This window comes from Sminthopsis crassicaudata, chromosome 3, assembly GCF_048593235.1.
Source record: "Sminthopsis crassicaudata isolate SCR6 chromosome 3, ASM4859323v1, whole genome shotgun sequence".
Lineage (NCBI taxonomy): Eukaryota > Metazoa > Chordata > Mammalia > Dasyuromorphia > Dasyuridae > Sminthopsis > Sminthopsis crassicaudata.
The window spans coordinates 84,136,818-84,150,968 of NC_133619.1; the positions used below are offsets into that span (position 1 = coordinate 84,136,818).

Here is a 14,151-nt window from a genome sequence, read left to right on the forward strand (position 1 = left end):
GATGCTTTTAGACAGATTCTGAAGAGAAGTGAGTAGTTCTGCTTTTCTAAGTAAACAGAGCCTGGCATATAAGGGGTTTGGGTGGAACTGGACTTTGTAAACAAAAGCTCTCTAGCTTTGGCTGTCAAGGATACTAGCAAATAAACACTAGTAGTTATGCTTCCCAAGAGAGGCACTAACCTCAGGATCAGCAAAGAACTGACTATATGGAGCTGCAAACAGGCTCATACCAGGAGAAAGCAGCCAGCCCCTGGGAATCGTGTCAACAGGGTGACGATGCAGGTAGGTAAAAAGAACTGTGTCAATATGCCATGTTTGTTGCTGATTTATTTGAGAATGTCAATCAATCAATCAATAACATATGATCAGAATTGATCTTTGACAGTTGACTGGAGCTTGGTTTGGAGAGGGCAGAGGCTTGAAGCAGGGAGAACAATTAGGAGGCTATCTCAATACAAAAGATAAAGAGGAACTAAACTAATATGGTTGTCCCATGAAAAAAGCGAAGGAAACATCAGAGAGCCCATACAGGTAGAATTGATAAGACTTAGCAAACAACTGGATCTGTTTAGTGAGGGAGAACAAAGAATCAGGGATACCTCAAAGGCTGTGAAGCTACCTTCCAGGAAGAGTGATGGTATCCTCAACAGAAATAGGGAAGTTTGGAAGGGAGGTAGATTTAAGAGAAAGTATAATTAATTCTATTTTAGACATGTTGTATTTGAGATGTCTATAGCATATCCAGTTTAAAATGACTAAGAGTTTATAGTCATAATATAGTCATCATTTTAATGATGTGGAACCAAACTTCAGGAGAGATACTAGAACTAAATATAGAGAGCAAAGAATCATTCGTATAGAGATGATGATTGAATATATGAGGAAGCTAATGAAGAAACCAGAGAAAGAAGACATGGCCCAGGACAGAATCTTGGAAGGATACCCATGATTAGAGGGCTCCCTATGAGAGATTAAAAACAAATGAATAAAAAAGTCAGAATAGAACCAAGGGTCACCAGTGTCAAATGTTAAGGAGAAGTTAAGATGGACACTGAAAAAAGAATGCCAGCTTTGGCAGTTAAAAGATCAGTGTTTATTTTGAAGAGCTAAATGATAGAGCACTGGTCCTGAAGTTAGGAAGTCTTCAGTTCGAATCCAGCCTTAGACATTTGCCTTTATTTCTTCTCATCTATAAAATAGGAATTATATTTTATTTATATAAATAAATATATTTATATTTACCTACCACCTGTTATAAAGTTCAAGTGAGACAATATGAATAAAGCACTCAGCGTAGTCCCTGACATAGTAAGAACCACATAAATGTTAGCAATTATTAAACTGAATAATAAAATAGTAATCAAGATTACAAGGATCTGAGAAGTGAGAGAAGAAATGAAGGTAACGAGAATAGAGAGATTTTCAAGTTTGATTGTGAAAGGGAAGAAAGAAATGGGTCAATACTATAAGGATTCCAATCCAAAATAGGCAATAGGTGGATGATGCTGTAGGTCCTGGAGTTCAGAGAAGGGTCCAGGATCTCATAGTCATTTGAATAAGGTAAAACTGAGTGAGGTTTTTAAAGAATTAGATAGGGGCAGCTAGGTGGTGCAGTGGATAGAGCACCAGCCTTGAATTCAGGAGGACCCGAGTTCAAATCTGGTCTCAGACACTTAACACTTCCTGGCTGTGTGATCCTGGGCAAGTCACTTAACCCCAGTCTCAGGAAGAAAGGGAAAAAAAAAAAAAAAAGAATTAGATAAGAGTATGATTTTGGAAGCAAATTGTAGGAAGAGATGGGTTAGGGATTTGAGCAAGACTACATGTAGAAGGGTGTGAAGAAAAGGCCCATGATTTTATCAGAGATCGGAATAAAAGAGGGAAAGAACTGTAAATGATATAAGGACATTTTTTGAGATAGGCAAAAGATAAGGCCCTAAGAATGGCCTCTCTTTTACCAATAAAATAGAAATGAAAAATACTCTGTTGTAAGGGTAGGGGAAGAAAATGGTGTGAGAAGTCTAAAGAGAGTAATTTTGAAACAGCTGCTTTAGGGGGTATGAATAAATCAATTAGAGGAGTAAAAAGATTGCCTTACTACATACAGTAAGTGCCTGGCTCATAGTACAGAATGTAAATTAGTAGTGAGTTTAGTCAGCTCAAGTGCATGACTTCCTCTAGCACCACCTAGCAATAAATAAGTAGATATTTAAGAGGTAAAAGGTCTTAGTGATCTAGAGTTGGGATTTGGCAAGACATGTCCCACTCTTTTTAAGACCAGAACCAACAAAATTTCATAAAGAGAAATATGAAATCCTAAGTGGATGAAAAAAAATCAACTTCATAAATATGTCAGTTAACAAGCACCTATTAAGCACCAAACAATGTACCAGGTAGAGCACTGAGTCCTGGAAATTCAAAGAAAAAAGAGTACTATGAGATTCTAAGCTTCTTGAATCTAGGGACTCTCTCTATTTCTTTATTTGGACTCCAAATATCATTATTTCATTTATTCATTCACAGATAATAAATAATGTCACCCCCTCACCTTGCCATATTTTCTATTGGGTTCTTACCTGTTAGCTTACATAAAGTCTAAAGACTTAATAAAGTCTTTATAAAGTCTTAAAATATTTAATAGAATAACAGTAAAAGTTTGGTCTGAAGTCTATTTTAAAGTTATGAGAAAAAAGGCTAACTTGGAACCTTTAAATTACTTTAAAATTGCTTTATTACTTTAAAAGAAGAGGAAACAGGGCAGTGAAATTGGTGTCTTGACATATTTCAGTCCATTCCCATATGATCTGGCATAGTGATCTGGTTTCTAGCCAGCATTCTCCACTGGAAAACATCTAAACAGGTATTAGATTATTTATCAGAAGTTGAAATAATCTTTTTATAATTTTTCTCTATTTATATGATTTTATTTCTTAAAAATAAAAAAATAGCCACTGAGTTAATAAATATTTACAAAGTACTTATCATGCATCAGGCACTGTATTAAGACTAAGGATACAAAGAAAGGCAAATACAGTTTCAAGGATCTCATAGTCTAATAAGGGAAACAATGTGTATACAAACATACTATATCATGCAGGGATTCTCAAACTACGGCCCACAGGCCACCTGCAGCCCGCTGAGGACATTTATGTGGCCCGCCGGGTTATGGCAAAGGGGCTGAGGGGCAGAGACAGAGTGTGAGCTTTTGTTTTTACTATAGTCCGGCCTCCCACAGCCTGAGGGACAGTGAGCTGGCCCCCTATTTTAAAAGTTTGAGGACCACTGAATATAGAATATATTTAAGGTGGGTATTCTTAAATGATAAAAATGGTGGCCAACAGGAAATGATTCCTGTTAGAAGGTGGGATGTTACCAAGGGAAGAAAGCCAAGAATCAGAAATGAGGAAGATTGCATTCCAGGCCTAAAAAAAGGATGAAAGATGGTCCTCATCCTCAACAAGCTCCCATTCTAATGAAACAACTTTCAAAGAACTAGGTACATACAAGATATGTACAGAGTAAATGGAAAGTAATTTCAGAGAGAAGGCATTCAGAGGAATGAGAGGAAAGGGAAACTGCCAAAACCCTCATACAGAAGGTAAGATTTCAGCCAAGTCTTGAAGGAAGCAGAGGTTAGGAGAGACGGCACGCCATCAAAAAGAAACTTTAGGCAGGGAAGTCAACCAGTAGACTATCATAGTAGTCCAGGAGTTAGGATTCAGAGAACACTCACACAATAGAATTCTCTTTAAGTCAAAGCTTTATTTCACCAAGGCAGATAGACGTTCAAGTAGCATGGGTCTGATAAACAGGGTCAGGGGAAAGATTGCTTATATGCCATAAGCCTGGCTCTAAGCCGTAGTTAGAAATACTAAAATTGCTATAGAAATAAAGAAACTATATTTTTAGATAATAGCCTAGCCATAGGACTTACTGAAATAGTTGAAATATCAATGTGGTTGAATGGATTCAAGGAACAGTTAATCAGGAAGTGTTCCTTCTATGGTTTTAGCAAGTCTGAATACGCTTATATCTGTGACTTTAGAAAATGCTTATGTTAGTAATTTTTAAAGGCTCGGTTAGGGCCTAAAGTCAGAGTCCAAAATGTCCCCTACACTTGCAATTATGTGGGTGGAATGAAGGGAACCTGACCAAGAAGGGAAACGTTGGGAGAAGGAAGTAGCAAGGAAAAGAGAGGATATTAACAGTCATAGGCTGCAGAGAGGTAAAGAAGGATGAGGATTGAGGTGGGGGAAATCATTAGATTTTGCAAGAAGAGATCCTAGGCAACTGGCCATTAGTTAATTAACTATTAATGGCTTATCTAGATCATTATCAATATCATTAATGAAGTCAGACTGCAGAAGGTTTAGAAGAGAGATTTTACATCTCTTTTTAGGAGTGTTCACATCAATTGTAGATTGCTTTCTCAAGAAATTTAGCAGTGAAAATAAGAATATAGGGCTATATCTAGTGGAGATGAATGAAGCAAGGGATTTAGGGAAGACATGAGTATGTCTGTAAGCAGAAGACAAGAGGGCAAAATAAGGAGAAATTGAACATTAAGAAAGAATGGAGATGTTGGAAGTAGTGTAAAAAAGAAAACAACAAAATATTGATTATTCTGATTTTTTTGCGTTGAAAATTAATGCCAATTTAACATGTTTGAGATATATTGGATTACTTTCCATCTAGAGGACAGGTGGGGGAAGGGGAGGAAAAAATTGAAACACAAGGTTTTACAAAGGTCAATGTTGGAAAATTATGCATATGTTTTGAAAATTAAAAGTTTTAATAAAAAAAGAAAATTAGTGCCAAGTAACTGCAGCAAATAAACTCAAACTTAGTCAGAAAATAAATAAGATATTTAAATTCTTCTTATGCTTCAAATTACTATTGATCAAGATATCAGGTTCAGTAGAAACAGTACATAGAAAAGTTCTGAGGAGTCAGGGAATCTGGGTTTAATTTTACTTTACACAGTTGTTAACTATGTAACTCTCAACAAGTCACTTAACCTGCACCTCAGTTTCCTCAGCTACAAAATGAGGTGCTGGAACTAGGTGACCTCTAAAATCATAGCTGAGTCTATGAGATACTAGCTGTGAGGGATCCTATTTCTTTTTCTAAAGCCATGAAAGTTTCACTAAGTCTTGTTCTTCCTCCATCATTACAGGGGACAGCATAAATAATAAAAAAGATGTGAAAGTTACAAAAGAGTATCGTATAATCTACACTCCAGAAGTATCTTCTCCACCTATCAGTGATTTGGTGGTATTGGATAAAGAATGGTTAAAAGAGATTACTAAGGTAGGCATAAAGATCAGAATTCTTTACCCACACCTTTGTACAGATAAAGGCAGAACTCTGTCCACATTTATCAGGAATGGTTTAAAAAAAAAAAAAAACAGCGCAAGTTTAGTGCTGAATTGGGTAAAGAGAGTAGGAGAGGTGAAAATGGTTTATTGGTAGAGAATGGGGTGGGGAGGAGGTGTGGACATAAGCAATCAGAAAGAGAGCCTTGAAGTCCAACTGTCAGTGGGGGTCTGATGAGTGTTGACAAATGCTCTCCAGTCAAAGGCACAGAGCCACTGGGGTTTGATGTAGAGCATGAAGGGTTTGGTTTTGGGAGCTGTCACATCACAGTGAAGTGACAGGAGTAGCAAAATAGAAAGTCTCTAAAAAATTATCCAGTCAAGAGAAAGGGATGAGCCAAGATGGCAGAGAGGGAGGAATAAGTGATTCCTCCTTTCAAATAACTTCTCTAAACAGACCTAGGAAACAAATCTTGATGGAGAAATTCAGAGAAAGGGACAGAGTGCTCTATAGACACTGGAGAGGGAATCAAACCAAACTCGATATTATTTAAATCAATAGCCAAGGAGAGATCATACCCTAGGGCAAGAGAAGGTCCTAGACCTCTACTGGGACAACGCCAAACGCATACTTGGGCATCCTTACAGGGACAGGTGGGAACTGGCAGTTTTGTCAGGCACTCCCCTGTCCAGCCTGGACATTATGAAGAGTGGCATTCTCAGTAGGGATGGCCTGGGGGAACGTATCAAGAAAGATTCAGCTCAGTAGCAGTCAGACTCAGAGAAGGATCTCATTTCCAGCATCTACAGAAGAATAACCAGGTCAGGAATCCCAGACCAAGGGGAGCCTACAATTCTGCCACTGAATAAATAGAGCTTTGCAGCTGACTGAGATGGGCTGACTACAGCAGCAGTCTGCTCTTGCTAGAACTCAGTTCCAGGTCAGGAACTGTTAGAGCTCAGACTAGAATGGGGCAGAAATCAGACTCTGACCAAGGTCAGACCACTTTGGTAGTGATGAAAGCTTGCAGGTACCCAGCCTGTCCCTGAGATCCTGTAATAACATTCCCCAAGAAAGTAGCAATAGGACCAACTCAAACTTGGCTCCTTTCCAAAAGTAGGTCCAGCCTTAATATAAAGTCCAAAGCTAAGAAGTAAGCTGGACTAATGGGGGGAAAAAGAACCACATCATAATGAGCTATGTTGGCAGCAGATCAGCTCAAGATACACATCCTAAAGGAAAAAATGATTTCAAAAAATCTACAAGCAAAATCTCAGAGAAAAACATAGCCTGGGCAAAAATTCAAGTAGAAGTCCTGAAAAAGCTGAATCAAGAGTTAACAAAAGAGTTTAATTTTTTATATAATTTTTATAAAAATTAAATGAGAGCGCTTAAAGAAAGAATTGGAAAAGAAACTTATTAACAGCTTGAGAAGAGAAGTATAAAACCCTGTCCAAGCAATAAATCACTACAAATCCAAATAGACCAAATAGAAGTCAATAACTCCATAAGAAAATAAGAAATATGAAAACAATACCAAAAGCCTGATAAAATAAAAGAAACTGTTAAGCAAATGTTAATAGCAAAGACAACTGATATGGAAAAGAGATAAGAGAAGAAATTTAGAAATAATTATACTATCCAAACTTTTTATCGTAAAAATAATCTAGACATCCTATTTTCTTTTCACTTAGTACTTTTTCCAATTACAGGTAAAAATAGTTTTCAACATTTCTTTTTTTAAGATTTTGAGTTCCATCCTTTTCCCCCCTCCTCAAGACAGCAATCTGATCTAGGTTATATATGTACAATTGTACAATCATTTTAAACATTTTCATATTAGTCGTTTTGTGAAGAAAAATCAGAACAAAAGATAAATCACAAGAAAGAAAAAACAATAACAAAAGTGAAAATAGTATGCTTTGATCTGCATCTCCATAGTATTTTCTCTGGATATGGATGACATTTTCCAACACAAGTCTATGGAAATTAACTTGACTCAGTGTATTGCTGAAATGACTTGCCTGTCATAGTTGATCATCACACAATCTTGCTGTTACTGTGTACAATGTTCTTCTGATTCTGCTTACTTCATTTAGCATCAGTTTATGTAAATTCAGGTTTTTGTTGTTGTTGTTTTTTTTAATCAGCCCGGTCATCATTTCTTACAGAACAATGTAATCCATTATATTTGTATACCACAACTTAAGTCATTCTGCAAATGATGGGCATCCCCTCAATTTCCAATTCCTTGCCACCACAAAAAAGGGCTGCTATAAACATTTTTGCACATGTGGGTCCTTTTTCCTCTTTTATGATCTCTTTGAGGTACAGACCCTGGGTATGCATAGTTTGGTTGCCCATTAGGCATTGTTCCAAATTGTTTTCCAGAATAGTTGGGTCAGTTCACAACCACCAAGAATGCATTAGTGTCCCAGTTTTCCCTTCCGACATTTAGCATTTTCTTTTCCTGTCATCTTAGCCAATCTGAGAGATGTATAGTGGTATCTCAGAGATGATTTTTAAATAATAGCTTTTTATTTTCAAAAAACATGCAAAGATCGTTTTCAACATTCATCTTGCAAAACCTTGTGTTCCAAATTTTTCTCCCTCCTTTTCCCTCATCCATCTCCCCCAGACAACAAGTAATATTAAACACGTACAAGTCTTCTAAACATATTTCCACATTTATCATGTTGCACAAAAAAATCAGATCAAAGAGGAAAAAATAAGAAAAAAAAGCAAGCAAACAACTACAAAAAAAGTTAAAATGCTATGTTGTCATCTATATTCAGTCCTCATAATTCTCTTTCTGGGTGCAGATGGCTCTCTCCATCACAAGTCTACTGGAATTGGTCTGAATTATCTCATTATTGAAAAGAGCCAAGCCCATCAGAGTTGATCATCACATAATCTTGTTGCTGTGTAGAATGTCCTCTAGGTTCTACTCACTTCACTTAGCATTAGTTCATCTAAATCTCTCCAGGCCTTTTTGAAATCATCCTGCTAATATTTCTTATAGCACAATAATATTCCATTACGTTCATATACCATAACTTATTCAAGCCACTCAGTTTCCAGTTCCTTGCCACCACTTAAAAAAAAAAAAAAAAGGCTGCTACAAACATTTTTGTACATGTGGGTTCTTTTCCCTTTTTTATGATCTCTTTGGGATACAGATTTAGTAAAGACACTGTTGAGTCAAAGAGTATTTACAGTTTTATAGCCCATCTACATTTCATATTATTCTCTCTTTCTTGTTTGGTCACAAATTCCTCTCTTCTTCAAAGATGTTTCCTATTTTGCTTATAGTGTTAATTTTTATGTCTAAATCATGAACCCATTTCAACTTTATTTGGAATTGAATGTGAGATGTTGATCTATATCTAGTTTCTGCCATTCTATTTTCCAGTTTTCCCAGAAGTTTTTGTCTTATCACAAAAGTTGCAGTCTTTGGATTTATTAAATATTATATTACTACAATCATTACTGTAGTCAATATCTAACCTATTTGACTGATCCACCACTTTATTTCTTAGACAATACCATATGGTTTTGATGAATGCCACTTTATAATAGTCTTAGGTTTGGTACAGCTGGTCACCTTCTTTTGCATTTTTTCTCATTAATTCCCTTGGTATTCTTGGCCTTTTGTTCTTCTAGACAAATTATTATTTTCTGATATTTTGGCAGTTTGATTGGTATGGCACCAAATAAGAACAATTGATTTCTAATCATTTAAACCTGACTTTGTGTGAAAAATGTTTTGTAATTGTGTTCATATACTTTTTTAGTATGTCTTGGCAGGTAGACTCCCAAATATTTTGTTATGTTTACAGTAATTTAAAATGAAATTTCTCTTTTCATCTCTAATTGCTAAGATTTGTTAGTAATATATAGAACTGCCGACGATTTATATGGATTTATTTTATATTCTAAAACTTTGCTAAAGTTGTTAATTTCTTCAAGTATTATTTTAGTTGAAACTCTAGGATTCTTTCTTTAAATATACCATCATATCATCTGCAAAAAGTAATAGTTGTTTCCAAATTTCCTGGTATAATTCCTTCCATTTCTTTTTTTTCCCTCTTATTACATTTCTCATACAATATTGTATAATAGTGGTGATAACAGGCATCCTTGTTTCACCGTTGATTTTGTTGAGAATGCTTCTAGCATTATTCCCATTATATATAATGTTTGCTGATGTATTTAAATAGACACCGCTTATCATTTTAAAGAAAACTCCATTTATTCCTATTCTCTCTGGTGTTTTGAATAGGAATGGGTCCTGTATTTTATCAAAAGCTTTTCTGCATCTACTGAAATAATCATATTATTTCTATTGGTTTTGTCATTGATATGGCCAATTATGCTAATAATTTTCCTGATATTGAATTGGCCTTGCATTCCTGGTATAAATCCTACTTGGTTGTAGTGTGTTATCCTGCTGACAAATTTCTGTAATCTCTTTGCTAATATTTTATTTAAATTTTTGCATCAATATTCATTAGCAAATTGTCTATAATTTTGTTTCTCTATTTTGGTTCTTCCTGGTGTAGGTATCAGCACCATATTTGTGTTATAAAGGAATTTATCAAATCTCCTTCTTTGCCTATTTTTCCAAATAGTTTATATAGTATTGAAATTAATTGTTCTTTAATTGTTTAGTAGAATTCGCTTGTAAATTAATCTGGCCCTGGATATTTTTTCTTAGGGAGTTCATTGACAGCTTGTTTAATATTTTTCTCCTAAAATGGATGTATTTTTAAATTTCATCTTCTCAATTCGGAAAAGAAGTGAGTACAAGGGATAATGCTGTAAAAAACATTACCCATGCATATGTAATGTCAAAAAAATTATAATTATAAAATTAATTTTTAAAATTTCATCTTCTGTTAACTTGGGTAAATTATATTTTCATAATTATTCATTCACCTCAATTAGATTTTCAGAATTATTGGCATAGTTAGGCAAAATAGCATCTAATTATTGCTTTAATTTCCTCTTCATTGGTGATGAATTTGTCCTGTTCATTTTTGATACTGATAATTTGGTTTTCTTTTTTACTTCTTCTAATCAAATTAACCAAAGGTTTATCTATTTTATTGGTTTTTCCATAAAAACAAGTCATAGCTTTATTTATTTGTTCAATGTTTTTCTTACTTTCAGTTTTGTTAATTTCTCCACTGATTTTCAGAATTTCTAATTTGGTATTTAATTGGAGGTTTTAATTTGTTCTTTTTCTAATTTTTTTAGTTGTCTTCTCAATTCATTGATCTCCCCTTTCTGTTTTATATATGTAAGCATTTAGAGATGTAAAATATCCCCTAAGACCTGCTTTGACTGTATCCCTTACATTTTGTATATTGTCTTATTATTGTTAACCTATTGGATGAAATTATTGATTATTTCTATTTGTTGTTTGACATACTTATTCTTTAAAATTAGAATATATAGTTTCCAATTATTTTTGGCCATTTTTCCATTGTTCATTATTACACATAATTTTCATTGCACTGTGATCTGAAAAAATGCATTTGATATTTCTGCCACTCTGCATTTAATTTGAGGTTTTTATGTCCTAGTATATAGTCAGTTTTGAGGTGGGTGTCAGGTACCACTGAGAAAAAATAAATGCCTTTGTATTCCCATTCAGTTTTCTCCAGAGGTCTATCATATCTAACTTCCAAAACTCTATTCACCTCCTTAACTTTTTTCTTATTTATTTTGTGAGTAAATTTATCTAGGTCTGAGAGAAAGGTTAATATCCCCCACTGTAAAGTTTTTCTATTTCTTCCTTCTGTAACTCCCTTAACTTCTCCTCTAAGAATCTGGATATTATACTACTTGGTACATATATGTTTAATATTGATATTATTTCATTGTCTATGGCACCCTTTAGCAAGATGTAGTTTTCTTATCTCTTTTAATTAGATTTATGTTTTCTTTTCCTTTGTCTGAGATTAGAATTACTACTGCCTTTTTTTTTTAAACATCAGCTGAAGCATAATATAGTCTGCTCTAGCCATTTGTCTTTATTCTATGTGTATCTCTTTTTTTTTTGTAAAGAACATATTGTAGGATTCAGGCCTTTAAATACACTCTGTTATCCACTTCCATTTTATGAAAGTTCATTCCATTCATTCACTTTGTTTGATTACTTTGTTTTCCTATTTTCCCATTAATAATTTTCTTTCTCCTTTCATCTTGTCCCTCCTAAGCAATGTTTTGTTTCTGACCCCCACCTTTCTCAATCTACCCTCTTTTCTTTTCCCTTTTCCCTCCTACTTCTTCCCTCCCTTGTATCAGCCTCTCCTTCTCCCTTTTTTTCCCTCCAGCTTCCCTATAGAGTACAACAAATTTCTATAAACAATTGTGTATGTTATTCCTTCTTTGAGCCAAATTCAGTGAGACTGAGGTTCAAACAATGCTCATCTTCTTCCCTTCTTTCCCTAGATTGAAATTTAAACAATGCTCATCTTCCTCCCTTCTTTCCCTATACTGTAATAGGTTTTTTTGTTACCTCTATAATTTACCCCATTTTACCTCCCCTTTCTACTTCTCCCAGCACAATCCTATTCCTAGCTTTCTTTTTTATATCATCACATCAAAATAAACACACCCACATCTTCTATCTATGTGTACCCCTTCTAACTTTCCTAATAAAGATACAGTTCTCATGAGTTACAAATATCATCTTCCTATATAGGGATGTAAACTGCTTAATCTTTAAATAACATTTTTTCTCTTTTCTGTTTACCTTTTTATGCTTTTCCTAATTCTCATATTTGAAGATCAAATTTTCTGTTTAGTTCTGGTGTTTTTATCAAAAATGACTGAAAGTCCTCTATTTCATTGAAGATCCATCTTTTCCCCTGAAAGATTATGCTCAATTTTTATTTTGTTCTTGATTGTAATTCAAACCACTTTGCCTTCTGGAATATCATATTCTTCAGTCTTTTAATATAGAAGTTACTAAAAATGTTTGTGACAGCCCTTTTTGTAGTGGCTAGAAACTGGAAATTGAATGGATGCCCATCAATTGGAGAATGGCTGAATAAACTGTGGTATATGAATGTTATGGAATATTACTGTTCTGTAAGAAAAGACCAGCAGGATGAATACAGAGAGACCTGGAGAGACTTACATGAACTAAGTGAGCAGAACCAGGAGATCATTATACACTTCAACAACAATACTATATGAGGATCAATTCTGATGGAAGTGGAAATCTTCCACAATGAGAGGATCCAATTCAGTTCCAATTGATCAGTGATGAACAGAACCAGCTACACCCAGAGAAAGAACACTGGGTAATTTTTGTTTTTCTTCCCAGGTTATTTTTATCTTTCTAAATCTGAATTTTCTTGTGCAACAAGAGAACTGTAAGGATCTGTAAACATATATTGTATTTAAGATATACTTTAACATATTTGACATGTATGAGATTGCCTGCCATCTAGGGGAGGAGATGGAGGGAAGGAGGGGAAAAGTTGGAACAGAAGTGATCGCAAGGGTCAATGTTGAAAAATTACCCATACATATGTTCTATCAATATAAAGCTATAATAAAAAAAAAAGAAAAAAGAAAAGGGGGTAGCTTAGGAAAACTTTCAATTGGGAGCCTACAACTAAGAACCAAAAAAAATGACAATAAAAGAAATGAGAATTGTATACATAGTTGATGTGTTTTATTCATATATATCTTTATCACCTGAAGATTTTTTTCTTGAAATTAAAAAAGTACATGAGGAAAAAAGGGAAAAAAATATATATATATAGAAGTTGCTAAGTCCTGGGATAATTCTAGTTGTGGTTCCTTAATGTTTAAATTGTTTCCTTCTAGCTGCCTGCAATATTTTCTCCTTGACCTGATAATTCTGGAATTTGGCTACAATATTCCTTGGAGTTTTCATTTTAGGATCACTTTCGGGAGGTGATCAATGGGTTCTTTCATGTTTATTTTGCCTTCAGGTTTCAGGATACCAGGGCAATTTTCCTTGATAATTTCTTGAAAGATACTGTCCAGGTTCTTTTTTTGATCATGCTTTTTAGGTAGTCCAATGATTCTTAAATTAATCTCTCTGGAAAACATTGTACACAGGCACCAGCAAAATTGTGAAATGATAAACTATGATTGATATAGCTTTTTTCACCAATACAGTAATCCAAGACAATTCTAATAGACCTGGGATGGAAAATGCCATCCACATAAAGTATTTGTAGACTGGATGCAGATCAAAACATACTATTTTCACTTTGTTGTTATTTTTTTCTTTCTTGTAGTCTTTCCCTTTTCTGAATTTTCCTTCACAACATGCCTAAAATAGAAATATGTTAAAAATAATTGTACATATATAACCTATATCAGATTGTTTGCTGTCTTGAGCAGAGGGAGGAGGAAAGGGAAGAAGAAAAAAAACTGAAGTTCAAAATATTACCAAAACAAATGTCCAAAAGTACATGTAATTGGAAAAACAAAATACTATTAAGTAAAAAAAAAAAAAAAAAAAAAAAAAAAAATTATCTTCCCTTGATCTGTTTTACGGGTCAGTTGTTTTTCTAGTGAGGTATTTTACATTTTATTTTTTTTCTTTTTTCTTTTTTTTTTAATTTTTGATGTCTCATAGCTTCCACTTGTCCAATTCTAATTTTTAATGATTATTTTCTTCAGTCAGCCTTTTAATACTCCTTTTTTATCTAGTCAATTCTACTTTTAAAGAAGTTGTTTTCTTCAGTGCATTTTCCCATATTTTCAATTCTTTTTTTTTAAAGAGTTGTTTTCTTCAGTCAATTTTGTGCTTTCTTTTGCAAGAAAAGAAAAACTCTTTTT

General features: G+C 34.2%; 1 protein-coding gene across 3 annotated transcripts in view; it reads left to right on the plus strand.

The window, feature by feature from the left end:
* The first annotated feature begins 149 nt into the window (after nt 1–149).
* Nucleotides 150–14,151, plus strand: part of ERICH6B (glutamate rich 6B) — a 30,207-nt gene continuing 16,205 nt past the window's right edge. For all 3 annotated transcript variants that reach the window (XM_074299127.1, XM_074299129.1, XM_074299128.1), the window contains exons 1-2: nt 150–282; nt 5,177–5,310. In XM_074299127.1, the coding sequence (XP_074155228.1) occupies nt 207–282; nt 5,177–5,310 (210 nt within the window). In that variant the 5' untranslated portion in view covers nt 150–206. The remainder of the gene's footprint in view (nt 283–5,176; nt 5,311–14,151) is intronic.